Source organism: Lissotriton helveticus, chromosome 6 (genome assembly GCF_964261635.1).
Source record: "Lissotriton helveticus chromosome 6, aLisHel1.1, whole genome shotgun sequence".
NCBI classification, from domain to species: domain Eukaryota; kingdom Metazoa; phylum Chordata; class Amphibia; order Caudata; family Salamandridae; genus Lissotriton; species Lissotriton helveticus.
The window spans coordinates 1,700,698,364-1,700,721,561 of NC_136067.1; the positions used below are offsets into that span (position 1 = coordinate 1,700,698,364).

A 23,198-nucleotide genomic window follows, 5' to 3' on the forward strand; every position below is an offset into this window, starting at 1 on the left:
CCCTGCAGTCCATAGAAAAAATCCAGATGACATAGACTTGTTTTAGGTGCACAAACCTCTTGGCCAAGTTCAACTTTGCTCCTGCTCCAGGTACCCCAATAGATGGGATTCAACCCATGTATGTACTGAACGCTGAGAGCCACGAGCAGGGACCGAACTGCACTTTTCACTTTGAAAACCTTCTGCTAACTCACAGAAGAATGTTGTCCTGCGAGTATTGAAACTCTTGTCTTGGGATATTTGAAAATATGAAAACAGTTGCATTATACGCTGCACTTGTATAAATAGCCTTGAGAAAGCCCCGGCGCAACTCGCCAATAGGGGGCGAAACACATGTCGGCTGTCCATGTTTCACAACAAAATAATAAAGATGTTATACTGCAACTTGAAGTAGTCTTGTCCTCTCCATAGAAATTTGAAAAAACGGATATTCATCCAAAAAAGTATACTTTTGACCTTTCAAGGAGCACACACTCTCTTTTTCTCAAACCCCAATAGATGTACCATTACTTTCATGGCATGGGTGGGTGTAGGGGTAACTCATCACCAGCAGCAGATCCATTCTTACCATATTCTCCTAGCCCTGCGGGCACCGGGCAATCCCCCGGTGCGCTGCAAGGGTGGGGGCCAGTTTTGGGCTCCTGGGGGCCGTTTTTGCTACAGGTCCGTAAAATCGGCCCTGTAACAAAGTCAGCTGAAAACCGGCCCCTGCAAAGAGCTCGTCGCACCCAACAGCCCCCCCCCATTGGGGGGGGAGGGGCGGGGCGGCCGAGCACTTTGCCAGGGCAGGCTTTCGTTCCCAGTCCGGCCCTGGCTGCCACAAACCATCTGTGACTCCCCCATTTACTCTACCAAATTCCATTTGGGGGAAACATTTCTTTCTCTTCCACCAATTGAGGTTTTTTAGGTCACCAAGCTATTATGCAAGGGCTCCTCCCCATCCTTTCTTTCCTCTCCTCTGTCATTCCTCCCTCCCACCGAGGAGACCTGCTCTCCAGCAAAAGTTTTGATGTGTGAGGTAAAATACTCTGCCTTATTGAACAAAGGAGAACATAGAGGTGGTGCCTCTGGAAGAAAGAGTCACAGGATTCACTCCCTTTACTTCCTGGTCCCGAATAAGGATTCAACTTTTGCCTCTTGACCTGTTCTTTCAGCAGGATAAGTGGTAGGTGCTACTTCTAATTCAAGTTCTGCTGGCCCTCAATGAAAGGAATTTGGTTTTGATTGAGGGGTTGAATTCCCTTCTCAAGCAACAACCACAATCCTCGTCAGGTTGAACCATAAAAGTCACTAAATTAACCTGTGCCTAACCCATTGATAGCTTTGAATAAAAGCAGTCTGGCTTAACATAGAGGCAATATGATACGTTTTATGCAGCATGCAAATAGTTATAAAGTGAAAACACAATGCAAAAAAAATCCCATAACAATTTAGAAAAATTTAGAAAATTGTAATAAATAAAATGAGACCAAAGTGAAGAAAAAAACCATCAATAGAACCGGAGATATACAATTTAAAAGATTTAGGTAAGTATAGCTCCTAATAGCACCGCGGGCTGTCGTTGCTGTAGCCTGAAGTTTAGATCTTGCATTGCTGGTCGTTGCTGACGGCCGCTGTAGTGTGAAGAGGAAGGTTTACCGTAGCATCATGTTGGCGGTCGTCAAGGGAGCCACAGATGCAGCAGGAATAGGGCTGTTTAAGGTTGTGAAGAGCCTAAAACGTCTGGATTTCTCCCTTTCTTCACAAGAGCATTTCAACTGATGACAGGCAAGGATCCAGGCCCTGGGCAGGCACCTCCTAATCAAGAATTCACTCCAGCAGGGCTCAGGCAGGTCCAGTTACAGGTTCGGGTAGTTACAATGCAGCAGGTCAGCTGGGCACTTGCAGGGACGCCTCTGGAGTTTTTTGTGTTCCTGTAGCTCAGCACAGAAGGTCAACCACCTGACCCTTGAGTCAATCTGATAGTCCTGGAATCAAGCAGAAAAGCAGGTCTTGAGCAGCAGGGCAGTTCTTTGAGTGTACAAGGCAAGCTTCAAGTATCAGGGCAAACCTCTAGTAGCAGCAGGGCTGTCCTCTGAGGTACAAAGCAAGCCTCAAGCATCAGGGCGGTCCTCCGAAGTACAAGGCTTTCCTTTTGGGGGGTCTTCCACAGGTCCAGGAGTGAACTGAAGAGTTGGTGTGAGGGTCCAATATGTATACCTGCTGCAAGCCTTCAAAGTGAGAGAAACTTATGCCTTGCTACATCTAGTTTTGGAAATCCCTTCCCCACCTTTCCACTGCCCAGGCTCCAAGAGGTCTAAGGTGACAAAAGACTGGCATCAGGTTCTTGGGAGTGTGCTGGACGGTGCTCCTTTGAAATGTAAGTGGGGCAGGGAACAGCTCCACCTCTCCCATCCTGGTAGGATACCAACTCCTAGTACCCATTTTTCTCACTGTCTTGGGGAATAAACAAAGGCCTACTGACAACCATGTATTATTGAATGTGTTTATTAATCGTGTCATTTTATATTGAGGTAGGAATATTAACTGAATGTGCCTTATTTTCTATGCAATTTCGTAAAGTTTTATGCCATTTCTCTTATGTTGGCTGAATCTTGTAGACCTGAAATGCATTTCCCAGGAAGCTCTCGCTTTAGAATTAACAGTTGAATTTTGTGTGTGCTGTGGATTTTGTTCTTTCCTACAATTGTGTTGCAGGTGGTAGAAATGCCCTTGTTAGTTAGAAAAAGGTCTTTGTTTCAGGAGCTAGTCAAGTAGAGAAGAAGAAACATCAGGAGCTAATGCTGATAAGGAGAACTGTTGTATACACCAGAGAAGGCCTGGGAATCAAGGTCACCATGTTACTGTTCAGGAACATCCCCTTCCTGAGGAAAAGTACCTATGAGAACGTAGTCAGAGTTTATAGCATGACTAGCAAGGAATCTTGGGAAGATACCTATAATATTGAGTTGTTGCAAGTAGGGAAAGCGCCCACCTCTTCCCTGCCTTTTGCAGAGAGAGCATCTCAGAGCGAGCTCTGTCTCGATAGCTTTATGCTATCCGACCCACTGATGGTGAAGAGACTTCTTAGGAAGACTTCACATGTTGGCACCTTTTTATACCTTTCCCTTAGAATGCTTAAGTTGGGCTGTCACGTTAGCGTTATTGTAGGGATAGATTGATGCTTTTTTATTCATCAACCCTTTATGCAGGTGAATTTGAAGTCAATCTTTTTGAGCCTCTGCATTTTAATTCTTGAGTTAATTGTCCTGTGCATGTTGCACTGACTCAACTTCTTTTGCAGATTTGGCTTTATTTTGATACCAATGTATTTCTACACCCTCATATTGAGATGTATTTATGTCGTTATTTTTGGCTTTGTAATAAATTGATTAACCTTACGTAGTGGTTACTATGTGCTGAGAGAATCCCGTATTGAATTGATTGAAGTTAATAATGATTTTCTCCCCGCTACTCTTACATGATGCAAAAAAAGAACCATCGAGTTGGGACTCTAGAACAGATCTAGAACTTTTGGGTCTGGCCCTTTCAGTGCAATCCTGTAGGGACAAGATTTTTCTGAGGCAGTTGGCTTGTCCTCTATTCAGACAGTGGGCCAGCCTATTTTTGAAGACCAGCGCACTGCATTCCTCAGATGGCATTACCTTGCTAGTTACAACCTTCATTATTCTATTAAGTCGGGTCACTGCAGGGACCTGTGCAATTTGCAAATTGCCTATTTCAGGGAGTTATCTGCACATTGTTAGATGATTGGCCGTGTTCATCCAGCCATATCCCTAAGTATTTATAGGATGCCACCTTCCTGACTGATCCTTTTTGTAGGAACCAAGTCCCGGTTTTATGAATTAGCACCTAGCAATCAGGATCTTGGTAAGCCTGGGCAGAATTTAGATTACGCCAGAGTAAAAATAATAATTTTGATAATTCCGTATTACTCTTCAGTGCGGAATTACAGATAATTTGGCGATTACTCCTCCTCGCTTAATTAAGAGTAATTTTGGGGAAACAAAATTCTACTGCGAGAGCAAACTTAGGGAGCCACCACTCACTATTCGTGTTTTGCTGCATTTGGAACTGTTTCTCAGTGCAAAGTGCATCCTTGCGTTGAACACACAGGTACATTTTGCAGGAAGAAAATAGCGCTTAATAACTGCAGTAAATTGGGGTAAAATCTTATCCCTAGAGGCCATTTAGCAAGCAATAGCTGCTCCTGGTGCTTGCTATTCGTGTTTTGTTGTATTTAGCGCCAGTTCTTAGCTTAAAATGCATCCTGGTGTCCATTTTAGATACAAGGGGTTATTTTTTACTGTTCCGATGATAACTTTCATTATTATTTCTTTATTTTTCCTTTTGTCAACTGCTCATAGAGCAGTGGAGCGATGCTTCTCCGCCTTAGCGGAAGAGCCACCCCTGTACCTGAAACACACTCACTGCAAGCAAGAAGGCTCAAGAATGAGGAGGTATCACTCTGTCCAATACCTTAAACAGGAAGCCCAAGTTTTCGGGGTCTATAAACCATCCCTTACTGATAATGCACAAAGAACCATGCAACTGTTAGTACTAAGCAGAGAAGAACAACAAGGCACAGTAGGAAGGACAATATATAGATCATCCTATGTGGACAAGTGAGCACACTCCAAAGGGAGGACATACCCCAGGGCTTAGTGGTTTCAAAGAGACGTACCCTATTCCAACCAGCTGCATTCCACAGATAAGCGTGCAGAAGAGAAGAACACCCAGCAGAAGGCTTGCTTGTAAGATACACATAGTCCAGTGACCTATAAGCAGCTGGGCACTGACACCAAACACCAAATGTCCAGGTAGGAGCAAATGGTAAATCAGACCCTAGCACAGGAGAGCTCTACGAACACCCAAGACACTTGCAGCATGAGAAGAGAATAACCGAGGAATAGGGACACCAAGAGGGAACGTTCCCTTCTTGGAGTTGCTCAGCATAGACAACTATGATCCCAAGTCCCCAGGGTGAGATAGGCTGGAGCCCAGTGGCCAGACCTAAAGACTGCAGCAGAAAAATAGACTGAACAAGTGACCTGCCAAATGCCCCCAGGTCAGGACGATAGACCACCCCAAACAGAGGCCAGCCAAAGGTGTCCAGAAACTCCAGAACCCGGGTGAGAACCTGGTGGGACATCAAGCAAATCACAAGTAACACACGGTGGCTAAGAATTAACTGCACCACTCTTCGAAGAGCTCAGCTCACTTAGCCTGACATGGCATGGACTAGACCAGGAAAGAAAGACAAGTAGTCCAGGGTCACAAAGAATCACCAGCAGCTCTGTGCGAAACACCCGCTGCTAGGACCACATACCAGAGACTAAACACTGAAGCACCACTGGCATCCCAGAAACCAAAATGGGGGAACAGCACCAGCGAAAAAAAGCCTATGTGGAGGCAGGCAACATGAATAACAAAGCCAACCCAGAAATTCCCCCAGAGTAACGAAGGGAACTTGAGCATCAAAATCTTCCCCACAGCATTCTGGGGAGTAGATACAACTGCGGGTCACAATATCAATCCTACAAAGTCTGGAAGAGGGCCTACAGACTGAAAGGGACCCTTGACCATGAAGACAGGAGCGTAATGCATGCCGCTGTGGCACAGGCAGGGCCAGCCATTTTAGAGGGCCCCAAACATTTATTGGCTCCTCATTCAGCCCAATGAATATCTTTGAGATATTGGAGACTCAGGTGTTCCTCATCACATTTTATAGAGGGGCTAATTATTTTGTACTACACCGTAGGAGCAGTCTCATTGAAAAACTCCCAGATCCAGAAGAAGTTGCTTATCACAGGGCAGGCACAAAGTAACCCCGAGCACAAAATGAGTGCCGAGGACAGGTCACCACTCACACCATTACCAAATAAAAAATGAAGTAGGGGCATAAAGGGCCAACAACCGGAGGCAGGGTGCCACAAACCCCGGCCAACCCAAGCTCAAGGCCACCCCGACAAGCGCATAGAGCCTGCAAGGTCCAGCCTGACCCCCACACAGAGGACATCTGCCTTCCAAACCCGAAGCCCCATAAACAAATGGGGAGGAGAAGGCATCCTAACAGTCAGAGACAGGGTCCAAATTTGAAAACCCCTAGCCCAACAGCCAGGCAGCACCCATGAACACCAACGTCAGGCATGCACTTAAACCCACAACTGGTGGCACAAAACACATAATCCTAAAGCAGGGAGCCCTGTAACGCTCACAGAGTACGTACTCCCCAATCTCATGCCAGCAGAGAGAACACAGAAAAGGGGTCCCACCAAAATCATGGTGGGCAGGGAAGCGCATCCAGTGATCCATCAAAGGACAGGGATGCCCACTCCCCCACCCACTCTCCACCCAGGTTGTTGATTTACATTTATAAGTGTGGAGCCATCTTTCTGAGTTAGAAAAGTGGTTTTGCACTCAGAAATATGACTATTGTGTGTATAAATCTGGGTTTCGTGCAGAAATAGCTTTGGGGATCGGACCCTCAGAGGTTGTACTCTTCTTTCACTGCTTTGATTCTGTGGCATCCTTGTTTTCTCAAATGGGTCTGACTGTCAGGAACAGCACAGCCAGCACCCCATTCACTCTTTGTACTTTATACAATAGTTTAGAAAAAAGAGACTACTAGTCATGCATTCTTAAAATGATACAAAGTTAGTGCATGTGGAGCAGAGTTGTACGAATAGATTGTCAACCTTTAATCTCTTTATTGCAGCGTCTGCATCAGCCAAAAAAGATAATGAGGCGGAACCTTTATTGAACGTTCCAGAGGTCTCTGCCAAAGATGAAAACGCGGCTGAATGTAAGTGCAAATAAAGATTTTGAATTGAATACCTGAATGTCGTTGCCTCTTACCAAAGGTTTTAATACTAACTTTCCACATTGTATCCTCTCCTGCCCTTAATTCCCTCTGAGTATTTCTTATTCTTTTCCTCTGCTTGATAGGTACTCAGTAGTCCTTTAGTAAGTACGGATCTGCCTATCATATGTTTCATAGCCTAGTCTGTGGCCATATATAGTGATTGCACCTAGGTTAACAAATTCTACCATACAGTTGTTAAGGGATACTATCATACATTCATGAGTGCTCCAGTGAGCGTGATAATAAAACGTATGGCTCCTCTCATGAGACACTGAATGCCCACTAAGTTCATACCATGATATATTGTTTGGCATTCAGACATTGAGCAGTTTTTATATTCTCACTGATAGGTGTCCTGTCTGTTTTCTTGTTGATTACCATGTTGAGAATAATCGTGTCTAAAGTCAGACATTTCTGATAATAGGAAAGTCAAGAACCTGTCCTGTTGTATTTTGGGCAACAACAATTCCACTGTGATCTCTTCCCTTCATTTACGCTTTTATCATCACGTCTCTCCTTTTAGGATGTACACAGTGATCTGCTCTCTGTGAGGGAAAAGAGGGGGGGGGGTCCCAACATTTACAATGACCTCTGCATGGTGCTTTCATAGGATCACCCAGGACCCCTATCTTTGGGAGTCATGTCGGTAGAAAAATCCGCCCAGTTGGTGAATTTCCCTTTGTCATAATATGCAGTCTGTGCGTGGAAGGGTGACAGCCCCAGAACCCGTGAATCAGGATCATGGAATTGTGTGTGGCTGCACTTAATGTATAGAATAGTTAATTAAAAAAGCAAATACTAATCTTTATGATATTACAATGATACAAAGTTAGTGCATGTGGAGCAGATTTCTACGAATAGATGACCAACCTTTAATCTCTGTTGTAGCATCAGCCAAAAAAGAGAATCCGGTGGAACCTTCATTAAATGTGCCAGAAGCTTCTGCCAAAGATGAAAATACTTCTGAATGTAAGTGCAAATAAAGACTTTGACTAGTATGCTTGAATATTGTTGTCCCCTTACAAAGGTTTTCGTATTGACTTTCCACAATGGGTCCTCTTTATTCCTTAATTTTCTTTTCTGCTTGATTGAGTACAGATAGGATTTCCTCTCTACTTAGAGTGAGGGCTGCAGTACTACAATTCTGTGTGAATTACTCATTTAAGTTAGTAAAATAGTTATGTTTAAATATTGCTTTCATTTTCATTGAGCTGCTTAACTTCTCGTTAGCTTGCACTGCATTTATAGCGCCATGATGAATATGATTTGTCTGATTGATACAACATATTAGCAAGTGTTGGAAAATGGCTCTCCCTGAAAGATCACTCACATGTTTTGCCTTCCTTCTCCTCTTTTTCTGACCTCGTTTTGTTTGGCTTTATGACACTGGGCACTTTACCATTCCTAACAAGTGCTAAAGTGCATATGCTTTCTCCTCTAAACATGGTTAATTGGTTTATCCACTATTGGGAAATTTAATGTAACTGTAAGTTCCTATTAGAGCGCACTACCTGTACCCAGGGCCTGGGGACAGACACACTCTTAACACTGAGGGTACCGGAACAGACTCACTACCCTGCAATGAAAGTCATTCTAGTCAGCAAGTTTGGTCTGTCCTCTGAGAAATATAGAATGAAAATCAGGGGAAGCCACAAGATCTCATCACAGACATGGGTGGATTTACTTGACTATGCTAGCAAGGCACTGAAGGGCGAGGTTAGGGGCAGAAAGGTTGATGGTTATTCAGGGCTGTATATCTTAAATTTGAAGGAGCACATGCTTGATACTGATTTTACTGAGCTGCACCAACAACTGATTGATAGCAAGCTGACTGACCCCAGGAACCTTGGTGAGTAGGCGGACATCTGGGTCAGCACCAGTGTCCAAAGGGGTACCTGGGAGTAACCCCAAGAAGGGTGGTTTATGTTCCCTCCAACAGAGCGAGATGGAGGTCAAGAGGGAGCCAGACAGGTCTCAGCTCATTGGTCCTAGAGAGTATAGACAAAGGGATCCAACTGGGTTCAGAGAGGCACAGAACTAGCAAGTGTCCCTGCAGGAGTGGGCCATTGTCCATGTTCTATCACCTTAAGCAGGGAAGTCCATGAAGGTATTGATTAGTCTACCCTGGCTTTAAACTGGAGGGGGGTCGTGTTGGAAAATGGCCCTTTCTGAATGGTCACTCCAAACTTTGTACCTCCCTTCTACTCTTTTCTGACCTCGTTTTTGTTGACTTTAGGACTCTGGGCAGTTTACCACTGCTAACCAGTGCAAAAGTGCATGTTCTCTCGCCTCTACACATGGTTTAATTGGTTTATCCAAAATTGGGATATTAAATCTGTAAGTCTCTAGTAGAATACACTACATGTGCCCAGGGCATTTAAATTAAATACTACTAGCGGGCCTGCAGCACTGATTGTGCCACCTACAAAAGTAGCCCTTTAAACATGTCTCAGGCCTGGCACTGCAGGGCCTTTGTGTGCAGTTTTACCGCCATGCCGACTTGACATTTAAAACCTCTTGCTAAGCTTTAAACTCCTCTTTCATTACACATGTCACCCCTAAGGTAGGACCTGTGTAGCCCATAGGGCAGGGTGCTGTGTAAGTAAAACATAGGACATGTGCTTCTACTTTTTGCTTGCCCTGGTAGAGAAAAATACCTACATTCGTTTTTCAATACTGTGGATCCTACTCGTATTATAGGTTAACATTGGGTATTTGTAGGAATCTGGCTCTGTATATACTAAATCAAAGTAAGATATCGTGTTGACAGAGTCCAGTGGAACCCCAAAGGTAGGCAGAGGTAAAAGTGGATAATACATTACACTATTTGAGGTAGTGTGGGCGAGCAGTAAGGCTTTATCAGAGGGTAATGTTAAGCATTTACTGTACACACTCAGGCAAGAAATTATGACACACATTCAAACCAATGTTTGTATAAAAATATTATTTTGTTGTGTTTTATTTTTCTAGAACCATGCCAGGTTTGGTACAGGTAAGTGTTAGACCTGTCTGACTTTTTGGCGAAGTCCCTCCTAATTTTTATTTATTTTGTCCCCTTTTTGCCCCTCATACCCTTGTTAATTTTTGGGTCTACTGACTTTTTGTAGGTGTTGGTCAGGGGGATAGGTGTTTTCTCCCCCCCTCATAATCTTTTACCTGAGGCCCAGAGGCCTGTTCTGACAGGAAAGTTGGCACCACCTAAAATGGTGGCCACCAACTGCCCTAACTGTCACACACAGAACTTGGCCATAGCCTAACATAGGGCATTCCAGAACCTTCTGGTCCATTCTGGACCACTGTAGGGCAGCCTATATAAGGCGGAATGCGGGGCAGCCATTTTGTCTACCTGTGGAAGTCAGCTGGAGGACAGGTGGTAGCTAAGGGTGGGAAAAGGTTAGACTTAGGGTTGACCTCCTGAACTGGGAAGCTGCCTATTTGGTCCAAACCCCCAACTCCCCTTTTAGTTATTTGTCCTGGCCCCGCTGTGGGAAGTTTCTGGAGACCCTGGGCGCCTAACTTGCCCCTTTCTAAAATATAAAGGGGAAGTCTATAGGAGAAGGAGACTGCAGCGCTGCGGAGCGCAGTCCTCTGCTCAGCAGCTTGATTCTGAAGAGACTGTGAAGAAGGACTCTCCCACGGAGAGGGGCTTATCCTGGTGCCCTCTCTTTGCTCTGCTTGTACCCCAGTGCTGCCCAACTGTGGGAATCGCGCCCCCCCCTGGTGCCAAAACCCTTCTGTGACCGTCCCCCTACCTGAGACCACCAGGGCTGGAGAAGCGGAGACAGCGGGACCACAAGCGGTTCTACACCTGGGTCGGCAGGGGATTATTGAAGGAGCAGAAACGGCTGTTCAGCTGGCCGTGCTGTCCCTGCCTCGGTGTGGGCAAAGCGGGGCTGTTGTGGAGCTGTGATCGGAAGCTCTGAGGTGAGGAGCGGACTGCGCAAGCCCTCGTCAGTGTCCAAGGGGGCGGAAAAGGAAGGCGGCGACGATTGCAAAGCGCGACCTCAGGCGGTGAAACACTCGCCTTTCGCGCATGCCCATTGCGCTGCCGGGCTCCGTGAGGCGGGGCCGGATAGGAGAAGGCAGGTCCGGGAGAGAAGAGCGTCCTTCGCTGGAGGCTGCGCGTTGAGCGACGACATCAGCGTGTGCGGAGGAGCGCCGGTCACCGCTGCAGCTTGAGGAGGTGTTTGGCCTCACTCCCTCGCTCGAGCGCCAAACGGAGGAGCGGCGCGAGTGAGAGGCGAGAAACAGAGGAGCCGGCTGACTCCTAGTGAAGCGGTTGAAATCCATTCCCGCTCGAGCGCTACCAGAGGAACTCGCTCGAGTGGGAGAGGGGAACGCTGGTGTCCTGGAGACTGAGGTGCCTGGCTAGTGCTAAACATCCCTAACCTGGCACATGACCCGCTCCACTCGCTCTCTGACAACTCAGGACCCTGAAATGCAAGTAAGGTGGTAGTGTAAGGGGAAAGAGCCTTCTACCTAAGGGAACTCTGGCAGGTCTTAATAAACTATTGATCTGAGTGGTTCTTAACCAGTTGCTTTGGAGAGAGGAATAGAAGAAAAGCTGTACTGTTATCCATGCAACAGGGTGTTGCTCTGAACTGATTTATGTGTAGCTCTTGCCAACCTTTAAAGTAATGCGGTGTTAAGAGTTAGGATAAGGTGCGCAGAGTACAGTAAATGAATAGTTAACTAACAGGAAATTTAGTGATGTGATGTAAATACTTAAGGTCAGTCATCCTGTTTAAAACAAAATGCCACTCCTGGGATGATATCTGTTTGGGCTTATAGAGAGTAGCAGCTTTCTCCCAAGATTCTAGCGGGTTAATAATTAGCCTGATTGAACCTGAAGTACAGTTTATCCGAATGTAAAAGTGTGATAAGAATTCAGAAATACAGTGACTGCTAGTAATTTAAAAAGTGATTATTTGCTAATGATTTAAAACGTGTAATTGCTAACCCTGAAAGTGATCTAAACTGATTTGAATTATTTATATGTGAATTACTGACGTGACAACACAGAGCATATTATTTTTATATAAAGCAACACGTATTTTCATATAAATTTTGGTGTAGTGTTTTTCTTTTTGAGTGCTATTGCGTGAAATTACTTTTGGGTGGTCTGCAACCTTTACACTGTGCCTCTAGATGTTAGTCTTGCCCTAGGCCAGGCTACCTAACTCCAACATATTGGTGCCTAGCGGTGGGATTGCGGACTTGGTTGCAGCTACTTACTAGTAATTTGACGTAATACACCTAACCTACACCAGGAGTTTTCTCCTTGCGGCCCTCTCAATTAGTCTTTTTGTTTTTTCTAAATTTATTCCTGGTGGTGGGTGGAGTTGGCTTTAGGTTGCCTTTGCCACTCTAAAATTTCTGGTGTGTATCCAGGTTTGCCTGTCTCACAATGGAGTTTGCGGTGGAAAACCTGGAAGTCTATTCCGTGCCCCAATTGAGAATGTTCTGCCAACAAATGGGGGTCTTTTTCAAACAGGGTGCCAGGAAGGGGGAGCTCCAGACTAGCCTTAGGGCCTGGGTGGAGGCACACCAAGAGACAAAGGAGGAGGATGAAGAGGTTGACCAGGACATGCTGGGGGAGGTAGAAGAGTTATTCCGCGATGAGGGGGAAAACTTACTCACCAAACCAATGTCCTATTCCAGTAAGGGCAGTAGCATCTCTGGGAGAAGCCTAACAGAAGCCGAGCTCACCGATAGGAGAGAGAAAAGACAGCTAAAGTGGGAGTTGGCTAAGTTGGAGCAGGAGAAAGAGGAGAGGAGGATGGTCCATGAGTTTAGACTGAAGGAACTGGAGCTCCAAAGTCTGCGACGGGGGTCCTCTCCTGTTAGGAATGGTGGCAGCGAACCAAAAGAGTCAGCCAGGGAGACCAAACCCTATATCCCAAAGGACCTGATAGCGAGTTTCAGTCAGGGGGATGATGTAGCTAAGTGGCTGGCCGCTTATGAGGTTTCTTTGAAGGTTCATGGAGTGCAGGAGAAGCACTGGGGGGGTAGTTTGTACAAGTACATGCCTCCTGCTGGTCGGGACACCTTGCTGGCCCTGGATCCAGAGGAACAGACAAACTACCCCACCATGAAGTTGGCGTTATTGAGGAAGTTCGGGCTCACCCCAGAGAGGTACCGACAGAAGTTTAGGGGGAGTCACAAGATGGGCACTCAGAACTGGGTGGACTTCCTTGATTATGCCAGAAAGGCCTTAGAGGGTTGGGTCAAGGGCAGTGAGGTAAAGGATTATGAGGGGCTGTACAATCTATTTTTGAAAGAACACCTCCTCGAGAAATGTTTTCCCGAGCTGCGCCAACACCTGGTAGACAGCAAGCTGACCAATCCCCGGAAGCTTGCAGAGGAGGCGGACATCTGGACAAGTACTCGGGTGTCCTCCAAGGGGACTGGAGGGGAATCTCAAAAAGCCGGACAGGGCGCCCCCCAGAAGAAGGAGGGGGGGGAGAAAAAGAAAGAGTTCTCTAAAGGTCCCCAAAATAACTTCCAAGGGAAGGGAGCAGGTTTCACCCCTAGGGCAAACCCGCCCCGGAACCCTTATCCTGGCCAAAGCCAGCAGCCCAGGGTTCCCCACTGTTTTGAATGCGGTGGCGTTGGACATTATAAGGGAGATGTCAGATGCCCAAAGAGACCACCCCCTCCCACCGGAGGAAAGTCACCGGGAGTAGCTAGTGTAGCGCTCGGGGAGGAGTTGCCCTTAGATAAGGGGGGTGAGTGGGCGGGTGTCACCTTAGTGTCCCTGGGAGAGCGGGAGATGGTGCCAAAGATCCAGGTGCCCCCAAATACTACAAAGTATGGGCAATGGGTTACCATCAATGGCCAGAGAGGGGAGGCTCTGAGGGATACAGGAGCCAGCATGACTATGGTGAGAAGTCAGCTGGTGTCCCCAGAGCAGGTTGTTCCTAATGTACTCCACCCCGCCGCGATGGCTGACGGCAGAATGGGCCACTATCCAGTGGCTGAGGTTCCCTTTGAGTGGGAGGGGGTTGCAGGTTCACTTCGAGTTGCCGTAAGCCCTGCCGTGCCAGTCGATTGTCTGTTGGGGAATGACATGGAACACAACACTTGGAGAGAGGTGGAATACCGGACGCATTCTGCGATGCTGGGTACACCTAACTGGGCCTGTGTCAGCACAAGGTCTGCGACTGCCCGAAGAGGGAGTTCGCCTGGGTTGGAGCCTGGAACAATGGCCCAACCCGCTGCTAAAAAGGGTCAGAAACGGAGACAGGGACAGCCTGCTCCTGCTTCCACGCCCCATGTGACAGATCGGCCACCTGCAGTGGTAGGCCAGGAGTCCGTGGAGGGGGAAGTAGACTCTCTGGAGGATTTGCCCATCCCTGCTGAATGGCATGTGGAGGGAGGCCCTACCAGAGAGGAATTCTGTAAGGGGCAGAGGGAGTGCCCTACCCTTGAGGGACTGAGGCGTCAGGCTGAAGCCCAAGCAGCAGGTGATGCTACGGGACACCACCATATTTACTGGGAGGATGGCCTCCTCTACAGTGAACCTAAGGTTCCTCTACCTGGCTCATCAAGGGCCTTGGTGGTCCCGCAGCAATACCGAGCCTTTCTGCTGGAATTGGCTCATGCGATACCACTGGCAGGACACTTAGGCCAGGACAAGACCTTTGCACGGCTTGTTCTCCACTTTTACTGGCCTCAGATGAAAGCGGCGTCCAACACATACTGTAGGACATGTGTATCCTGCCAGGCCAGTGGGAAGACAGGGGTGAAGCTAAAGGCTCCCCTGGAACCACTTCCTGTCGTTAGCACCCCCTTTGAAAGGGTGGGCATCGACATTGTAGGGCCATTGGATCCACCAACAACAGCTGGTCACAGGTTCATCCTGGTTCTGGTGGATCATGCCACACGGTACCCAGAGGCCATCCCTCTGAGGACTGTTACTGCACCTGTGGTGGCTAGGGCCCTGATGGGAATCTTTACTAGGGTAGGATTCCCAAAGGAGGTTGTGTCTGACAGGGGGACTAACTTCCTGTCTGCTTACATGCGGACTATGTGGAAGGAGTGTGGGGTGACCTACCGGTTCACCACTCCTTATCACCCCCAGTCCAATGGACTGGTTGAGAGGTTCAATAAGACCCTGAAGGGCATGATAAGAAGTCTGCCAGAGAGTTTACGGAGGAAGTGGGACATCCTCCTACCTTGCTTACTGTTCTCCTACAGGGAGGTGCCACAGAAAGGAGTGGGCTTCAGCCCATTTGAATTGTTGTATGGGCACCCAGTGCGTGGGCCTCTCAGCCTGGTGAAGGAAGGATGGGAGAAGTCTCCCAGAAAACCTCCCCAGGATGTGGTGAGCTACATGTTGGCCTTCAGAAGCCAGATGGCCAAGTTGTGGAAGCAGGCTGCTGACAACTTGGAGGCCAGTCAGGCAGTCATGAAGGAATGGTACGATCAGAATGCTCACCCGGTGGAGTTGGAGCCTGGCCAGAAAGTCTGGGTGATGGAACCTGGAGAGCTAAGTGCCCTTCAGGATCGTTGGACAGGCCCCTTTGAGGTGTTGGAGAAAAAGGGTAAGGCCACTTACTTGGTGGATCTTAAGACCCCGAGGCAGCCCCTACGGGTGCTGCATGCCAATCGCCTCAAACCCCACCATGAGAGGCCAGAGGTCATCCTGATGTTGGTGACTGATGGTGCTGAGGAAGCAGAAAGCGAGCCTCTCCCAGACCTCTTTTCATGTCAAGAGAAGGATGGGTCGGTGGAGGGAGTGATTCTCTCCCCGTCTCTCACTCCTGAGCAACGAGAGGACTGCCGACAGGTATTGGGGCAGTACTCTTCACTGTTTTCCCTTGTCCCAGGAAGAACCCACCTGTGTACCCATGATGTGGACACAGGAGACAGCCCCCCAGTGAAATCCAAGACCTATAGGCTGTCGGACAAGGTGAAGGCTAGCATCCATGGCGAAGTTGCCAAGATGTTGGAGCTAGGAGTGATAGAACCGTCCAGCAGCCCTTGGTCCAGTCCGGTGGTGCTAGTCCCAAAAGCCGCCCCACCGGGCACCACACCAGAACTGAGGTTCTGTGTGGATTACCGAGGACTGAACTCAGTTACCAAAACTGATGCTCATCCAATCCCCAGGGCGGATGAGTTAATTGACCGGCTAGGAGCTGCCCAATACCTCAGTACCTTTGACCTCACTTCAGGGTACTGGCAGATCTCCTTGACAGATGGAGCAAGGGAAAGGTCAGCCTTTTCCACGCCCGAGGGACACTTCCAGTTCTGCGTGATGCCCTTTGGTCTCAAGAACGCTCCTGCCACATTTCAGCGACTGGTGAACCAGGTCCTCTCTGGAATGGAGGGATTCTCGGCTGCTTACCTGGATGACATTGCTGTCTTCAGTAGCAGTTGGGAGGACCACTTGCAACATTTGCAAGCAGTTCTCCAGGCGCTGAAACAAGCTGGATTGACCATCAAAGCCAGCAAATGCCAGATTGGGCAGGGGTCGGTTGTGTACCTTGGACACTTGGTGGGTAGGGGGTCCGTGCAACCCCTACAGGCGAAGATTGAGGCAATCATGGCCTGGGAACCCCCCAAGACACAGACTGAGGTCCGAGCTTTCCTGGGCCTCACAGGTTACTACCGTCGCTTTGTGAAGGGGTATGGCACTATTGTAGCGCCCCTCACAGAGCTCACCTCTAGGAAACAACCTCGACGGGTAGTTTGGACAAAGGCTTGTCAGCGAGCCTTTGAAAAGTTGAAGCAGGCAATGTGCGAAGCACCGGTCCTGAAGGCTCCCAATTTCTCCAAGGAGTTTATTGTGCAAACAGATGCATCCGAACATGGCATTGGGGCAGTGTTATCGCAACTCAATGAAGAGGGCCTGGATCAACCTATAGTCTTCTTATCCAGGAGACTACTTCCCCGGGAACAGAAGTGGAGTGCCATTGAGAGGGAAGCTTTTGCGGTGGTGTGGGCTCTGAAGAAGCTGCGGCCATACCTCTTTGGCTCGCACTTCCTGGTTCAGACCGACCACCGACCCCTTCGTTGGCTGATGCAAATGAAGGGGGAAAATCCCAAGTTGTTGAGGTGGTCCATATCCCTACAGGGAATGGACTTCCGGGTGGAACATCGGCCCGGAGTGGACCACGCCAATGCAGACGGTCTCTCCAGGTATTTCCGCCTTAGTGATGAGGACTCCCAAGGGGTTGGGTAGTTCTCCCCACTTTCAGCTGGGGGGGACGCGTGTTAGACCTGTCTGACTTTTTGGCGAAGTCCCTCCTAATTTTTATTTATTTTGTCCCCTTTTTGCCCCTCATACCCTTGTTAATTTTTGGGTCTACTGACTTTTTGTAGGTGTTGGTCAGGGGGATAGGTGTTTTCTCCCCCCCTCATAATCTTTTACCTGAGGCCCAGAGGCCTGTTCTGACAGGAAAGTTGGCACCACCTAAAATGGTGGCCACCAACTGCCCTAACTGTCACACACAGAACTTGGCCATAGCCTAACATAGGGCATTCCAGAACCTTCTGGTCCATTCTGGACCACTGTAGGGCAGCCTATATAAGGCGGAATGCGGGGCAGCCATTTTGTCTACCTGTGGAAGTCAGCTGGAGGACAGGTGGTAGCTAAGGGTGGGAAAAGGTTAGACTTAGGGTTGACCTCCTGAACTGGGAAGCTGCCTATTTGGTCCAAACCCCCAACTCCCCTTTTAGTTATTTGTCCTGGCCCCGCTGTGGGAAGTTTCTGGAGACCCTGGGCGCCTAACTTGCCCCTTTCTAAAATATAAAGGGGAAGTCTATAGGAGAAGGAGACTGCAGCGCTGCGGAGCGCAGTCCTCTGCTCAGCAGCTTGATTCTGAAGAGACTGTGAAGAAGGACTCTCCCACGGAGAGGGGCTTATCCTGGTGCCCTCTCTTTGCTCTGCTTGTACCCCAGTGCTGCCCAACTGTGGGAATCGCGCCCCCCCCTGGTGCCAAAACCCTTCTGTGACCGTCCCCCTACCTGAGACCACCAGGGCTGGAGAAGCGGAGACAGCGGGACCACAAGCGGTTCTACACCTGGGTCGGCAGGGGATTATTGAAGGAGCAGAAACGGCTGTTCAGCTGGCCGTGCTGTCCCTGCCTCGGTGTGGGCAAAGCGGGGCTGTTGTGGAGCTGTGATCGGAAGCTCTGAGGTGAGGAGCGGACTGCGCAAGCCCTCGTCAGTGTCCAAGGGGGCGGAAAAGGAAGGCGGCGACGATTGCAAAGCGCGACCTCAGGCGGTGAAACACTCGCCTTTCGCGCATGCCCATTGCGCTGCCGGGCTCCGTGAGGCGGGGCCGGATAGGAGAAGGCAGGTCCGGGAGAGAAGAGCGTCCTTCGCTGGAGGCTGCGCGTTGAGCGACGACATCAGCGTGTGCGGAGGAGCGCCGGTCACCGCTGCAGCTTGAGGAGGTGTTTGGCCTCACTCCCTCGCTCGAGCGCCAAACGGAGGAGCGGCGCGAGTGAGAGGCGAGAAACAGAGGAGCCGGCTGACTCCTAGTGAAGCGGTTGAAATCCATTCCCGCTCGAGCGCTACCAGAGGAACTCGCTCGAGTGGGAGAGGGGAACGCTGGTGTCCTGGAGACTGAGGTGCCTGGCTAGTGCTAAACATCCCTAACCTGGCACATGACCCGCTCCACTCGCTCTCTGACAACTCAGGACCCTGAAATGCAAGTAAGGTGGTAGTGTAAGGGGAAAGAGCCTTCTACCTAAGGGAACTCTGGCAGGTCTTAATAAACTATTGATCTGAGTGGTTCTTAACCAGTTGCTTTGGAGAGAGGAATAGAAGAAAAGCTGTACTGTTATCCATGCAACAGGGTGTTGCTCTGAACTGATTTATGTGTAGCTCTTGCCAACCTTTAAAGTAATGCGGTGTTAAGAGTTAGGATAAGGTGCGCAGAGTACAGTAAATGAATAGTTAACTAACAGGAAATTTAGTGATGTGATGTAAATACTTAAGGTCAGTCATCCTGTTTAAAACAAAATGCCACTCCTGGGATGATATCTGTTTGGGCTTATAGAGAGTAGCAGCTTTCTCCCAAGATTCTAGCGGGTTAATAATTAGCCTGATTGAACCTGAAGTACAGTTTATCCGAATGTAAAAGTGTGATAAGAATTCAGAAATACAGTGACTGCTAGTAATTTAAAAAGTGATTATTTGCTAATGATTTAAAACGTGTAATTGCTAACCCTGAAAGTGATCTAAACTGATTTGAATTATTTATATGTGAATTACTGACGTGACAACACAGAGCATATTATTTTTATATAAAGCAACACGTATTTTCATATAAATTTTGGTGTAGTGTTTTTCTTTTTGAGTGCTATTGCGTGAAATTACTTTTGGGTGGTCTGCAACCTTTACACTGTGCCTCTAGATGTTAGTCTTGCCCTAGGCCAGGCTACCTAACTCCAACAGTAAGTATAATAATACTTTGCAAGATTTATGCAGAGAAATACAGTTTGAATGCAGTTCAATGCCATTGGATTGGTTACAGGTAAGTTATTTGTTTATAAAACAGTTTGAATTACTTTTCAGATTACTTTTTAAGTTACCTTTTAGATTACTTTGTAATTTACTTTTCCTACTCAGTGTGAGATGCCTATATTTCACACTGGGACATTTACTGGACACAAGGTAAGTAAATCAGTTTTTGCACATATGCAGTTTCTTACCGTTTCATACAAACCAACTCCATAGAACAATTTTCACACGAAAGCAGCTAAATCAGTCCCATGGGATAAAACAATGTTATGTACTTAACGGTAAGTACTTAGGTTTGGGAGTTGGTTTTCTGGGTTAGTACCAGGGTTCCCCCAGGGTCAAGGATGCACTCTCAAAGCAGCCTCAGTGTCACTAGGGCGGCCGGGTGCAGAGTACGGAGTCCCAATGTTATCCAGTAAGAGATAGGGGTCCTCCGGTTGGTGGCTGCTCACAAGCAGGTCACGAGGTTGTGGGAGCAAAGGTCCTGGTTTTAGGTTCAGGGCAAAGGGGGATCCGATTTAACACACAAGGTGCATCCACAGTGGCACAGGGGTGGCCGGGTGCAGGGTGTTGTTTTGGCGTAGGGTGCCCTGTTGTTTTCAATAGGGATTGCCGGTTTTGTTTGTTAGCTGTAGGTTCGATCCAGGAATTCTTCCAGGAGGAACCAACAGCTGGGCAGGTAAGTTGGAGGGCTCGGACGTAGGTGCATCTCAGGTCCTCTTCTCCAAGGCGCAGGGCGGCTGGATACAAGGGTGTATTTTGAGGTCGGAGGTCACCTTAGCTCGCCACTTGAGGTTGGAGGGGTCTCCGTGCAGAGGATGCAGGCGACGTTGGGGAGTCCTGGAGGGGTCAACCCCTGGTGGACTCAGACTCTGGAACGCTGGAACACTTTGCTGGGACCAGTGGTCCACTCGGATTCAGGCAGTAGGCATCGGGTGTAGTGGTGGTTCCAGGGATCAGATTTCTTTGTCCTCAGCAGGCTCAGAGTCTGCCTTGGGAGTTTCTTTTGAGCAGAGTGCTGTTCACAGGCAATCCAGTCTTTGTTGAAGGCATTCAGTCCTCCCAGGGATTCTGGAGGTTACTGGCCGCTGGACAAGGTGATTTTTAGCACAGAATCTCTGGAAACAGGAGACAGCCCGGCTGGGGCCAAGTCATTTCTTCTCTGCTGGGCATCTTCTTGTGTCCTTCTTCTTCATAGGTTGTGGCAATCTGCCTTCTTGGTTTAGGGCTGGCCCCTAAATACTGTATTTAGGGGCATTTTAGGGATCTTGAGGCCAGCAGCCAATGAGATACTGACCTTAGGCTGACTACATTCTAAGTGTTCTCTCCCAACTTGGGGGAGTGGGCACAATCCTTAACCCTGATTGGAGAGTGCCTGCCATCTGAAAGATGGCGGGCACTAAAGAGTGGGCTTCACCTTGCCTCCCACACCTGAAGGGTGGGGTTGGCAGAGGTGAGCCCACCTTCTGTGTTGCGCTAATATTTCCTAGAAAAACCAAAGGTGGTGATGGACGGAGCGTTGACAATACAAACACTCACCCCCAGTCAACTGATCTGGGTTTAATCCATCACCGTTCTTTAGCTCACTCCGCCATCCCAGTTCAGACATGGCCATATGCAAATCAGTCTGACCCGGTGCCTCATGGGAACAGTCCATCCCGAACTGCCAAGCCATGTCTTCCCTGGCCCGGAATCAAGCTTCCCAGGACCGGTTTCTGGCATTACAGCCGTCTTCAGCCGGGCTTGCTTGACTCCAGTGGCAAAGTGAGCAAGGGACTCACGTCTGAGCATACCCTGCCAACTTAGGGCGAACAAAGGAAAACCAAAGGTGGTGATGGACGGAGCGTTGACAATACAAACACTCACCCCCAGTCAACTGATCTGGGTTTAATACATCACCATTCTTTAGCTCACTCCGCCACCCCAGTTCAGACATGGCCATATGCAAATCAGTCTGACCCTGTGCCTCATGGGAACAGTCCAGCCCGAACTGCCAAGCCATGTCTTTCCTGGACCGGAATCAAGCTTCCCAGGACTGGTTTCTGGCATTACAGCCGTCTTCAGCCGGGCTTGCTTGACTCCAGTGGCAAAGTGAGCAAGGGACTCACGTCTGAGCATACCCTGCCAACTTAGGGCGAACAAAGAAAAACCAAAGGTGGTGATGGACGGAGCGTTGACAATACAAACACTCACCCCCAGTCAACTGATCTGGGTTTCATCCATCACCGTTCTTTAGCTCACTCCGCCACCCCAGTTCAGACATGGCCATATGCAAATCAGTCTGACCCTGTGCCTCATGGGAACAGTCCATCCCGAACTGCCAAGCCATGTCTTCCCTGGACCGGAATCAAACTTCCCAGGACCGGTTTCTGGCATTACAGCCGTCTTCAGCCGGGCTTGCTTGACTCCAGTGGCAAAGTGAGCAAGGGACTCACGTCTGAGCATACCCTACCAACTTAGGGCGAACAAAGAAAAACCAAAGGTGGTGATGGACGGAGCGTTGACAATACAAACACTCACCCCCAGTCAACTGATCTGGGTTTAATCCATCACCGTTCTTTAGCTCACTCTGCCACCCCAGTTCAGACATGGCCATATGCAAATCAGTCTGACCCTGTGCCTCATGGGAACAGTCCATCCCGAACTGCCAAGCCATGTCTTCCCTGGACCGGAATCAAGCTTCCCAGGACCGGTTTCTGGCATTACAGCCGTCTTCAGCCGGGCTTGTGAGCAAGGGACTCACGTCTGAGCATACCCTGCCAACTTAGGGCGAACAAAGAAAAACCAAAGGTGGTGATGGACGGAGCGTTGACAATACAAACACTCAAACACTCACCCCCAGTCAACTGATCTGGGTTTAATCCATCACCGTTCTTTAGCTCACTCCGCCACCCCAGTTCAGACATGGCCATATGCAAATCAGTCTGACCCTGTGCCTCATGGGAACAGTCCATCCAGAACTGCCAAGCCATGTCTTCCCTGGACCGGAATCAAGCTTCCCAGGACCGGTTTCTGGCATTACAGCCGTCTTCAGCCGGGCTTGCTTGACTCCAGTGGCAAAGTGAGCAAGGGACTCACGTCTGAGCATACCCTGCCAATTTAGGATTAAACCCAGATCTTTTGACTGGGTATGAGTGTTTGATTGGTTCAGATGCTCCGTCCATTACCAACCCCTTTTGTACCGCTTTTGGCTGCCATAAGTGTGGCAGGGTATGCTCAGACGGGAGTCCCTTGCTCAGAAAAGGCTTTGTTTCATGTTGGATCAGGGAGCGATGGCTCCCACCCCACGGGCCCAGAAACAAGTCTCGTGGTGGCAGGCTGGTGTTTACCAGTCAGGGAACTTACCAGAGGCTGGTTGTTTTTCAGGGAACATCTCTAACATGCCCTCTGAGTGCATGGTATAATAAATCCCACACTGGCATCAGTGTGGGTTATTATGCTGAGAAGTTTGATACCAAACTTCTCAGAATTCAGTAAAACCATTATGATACTATTGAGTTCATAATGACTAACTCCCAGACCATATTCTCTTTATGGCTTTACTACACTTACAATGTCTTGGAATGGACTTAGACACTGTAGGGGTACAGTGCTCATGCAACTGCACCCTCACCAGTGTAATACTACACCCAGCTAGTTGGCTGCCTTACTTATACCATAGGCAGTGGGTTGCAGGCATGACTCTTCACTTTTCTCTGCACGAAAAGACGCAGCCTACAATGGCAGTGTGTGTGTTAAGGTACAGGACCTCTAAGGGTGGCACATTATGTGCTGCAGCCCTTACAGGCCTTCCCTGGTCACAGTGCCCGTGGTACCCATGGTACTTTTTACAAGGAACTTACATGGGGCCAGAGAGGTG

General features: G+C 48.6%; 1 protein-coding gene across 13 annotated transcripts in view; it reads left to right on the top strand.

Annotated features, from left to right (window-relative positions):
• LOC144763708 (uncharacterized) overlaps window positions 1–23,198 on the top strand; it is a 2,434,724-nt gene that overhangs the window by 897,617 nt on the left and 1,513,909 nt on the right. For all 13 annotated transcript variants that reach the window (XM_078649561.1, XM_078649562.1, XM_078649564.1 and 10 more), the window contains 2 exons: window positions 6,719–6,805; window positions 7,754–7,834. In XM_078649561.1, coding sequence (XP_078505687.1) covers window positions 6,719–6,805; window positions 7,754–7,834 — 168 coding nt within the window. The remainder of the gene's footprint in view (window positions 1–6,718; window positions 6,806–7,753; window positions 7,835–23,198) is intronic.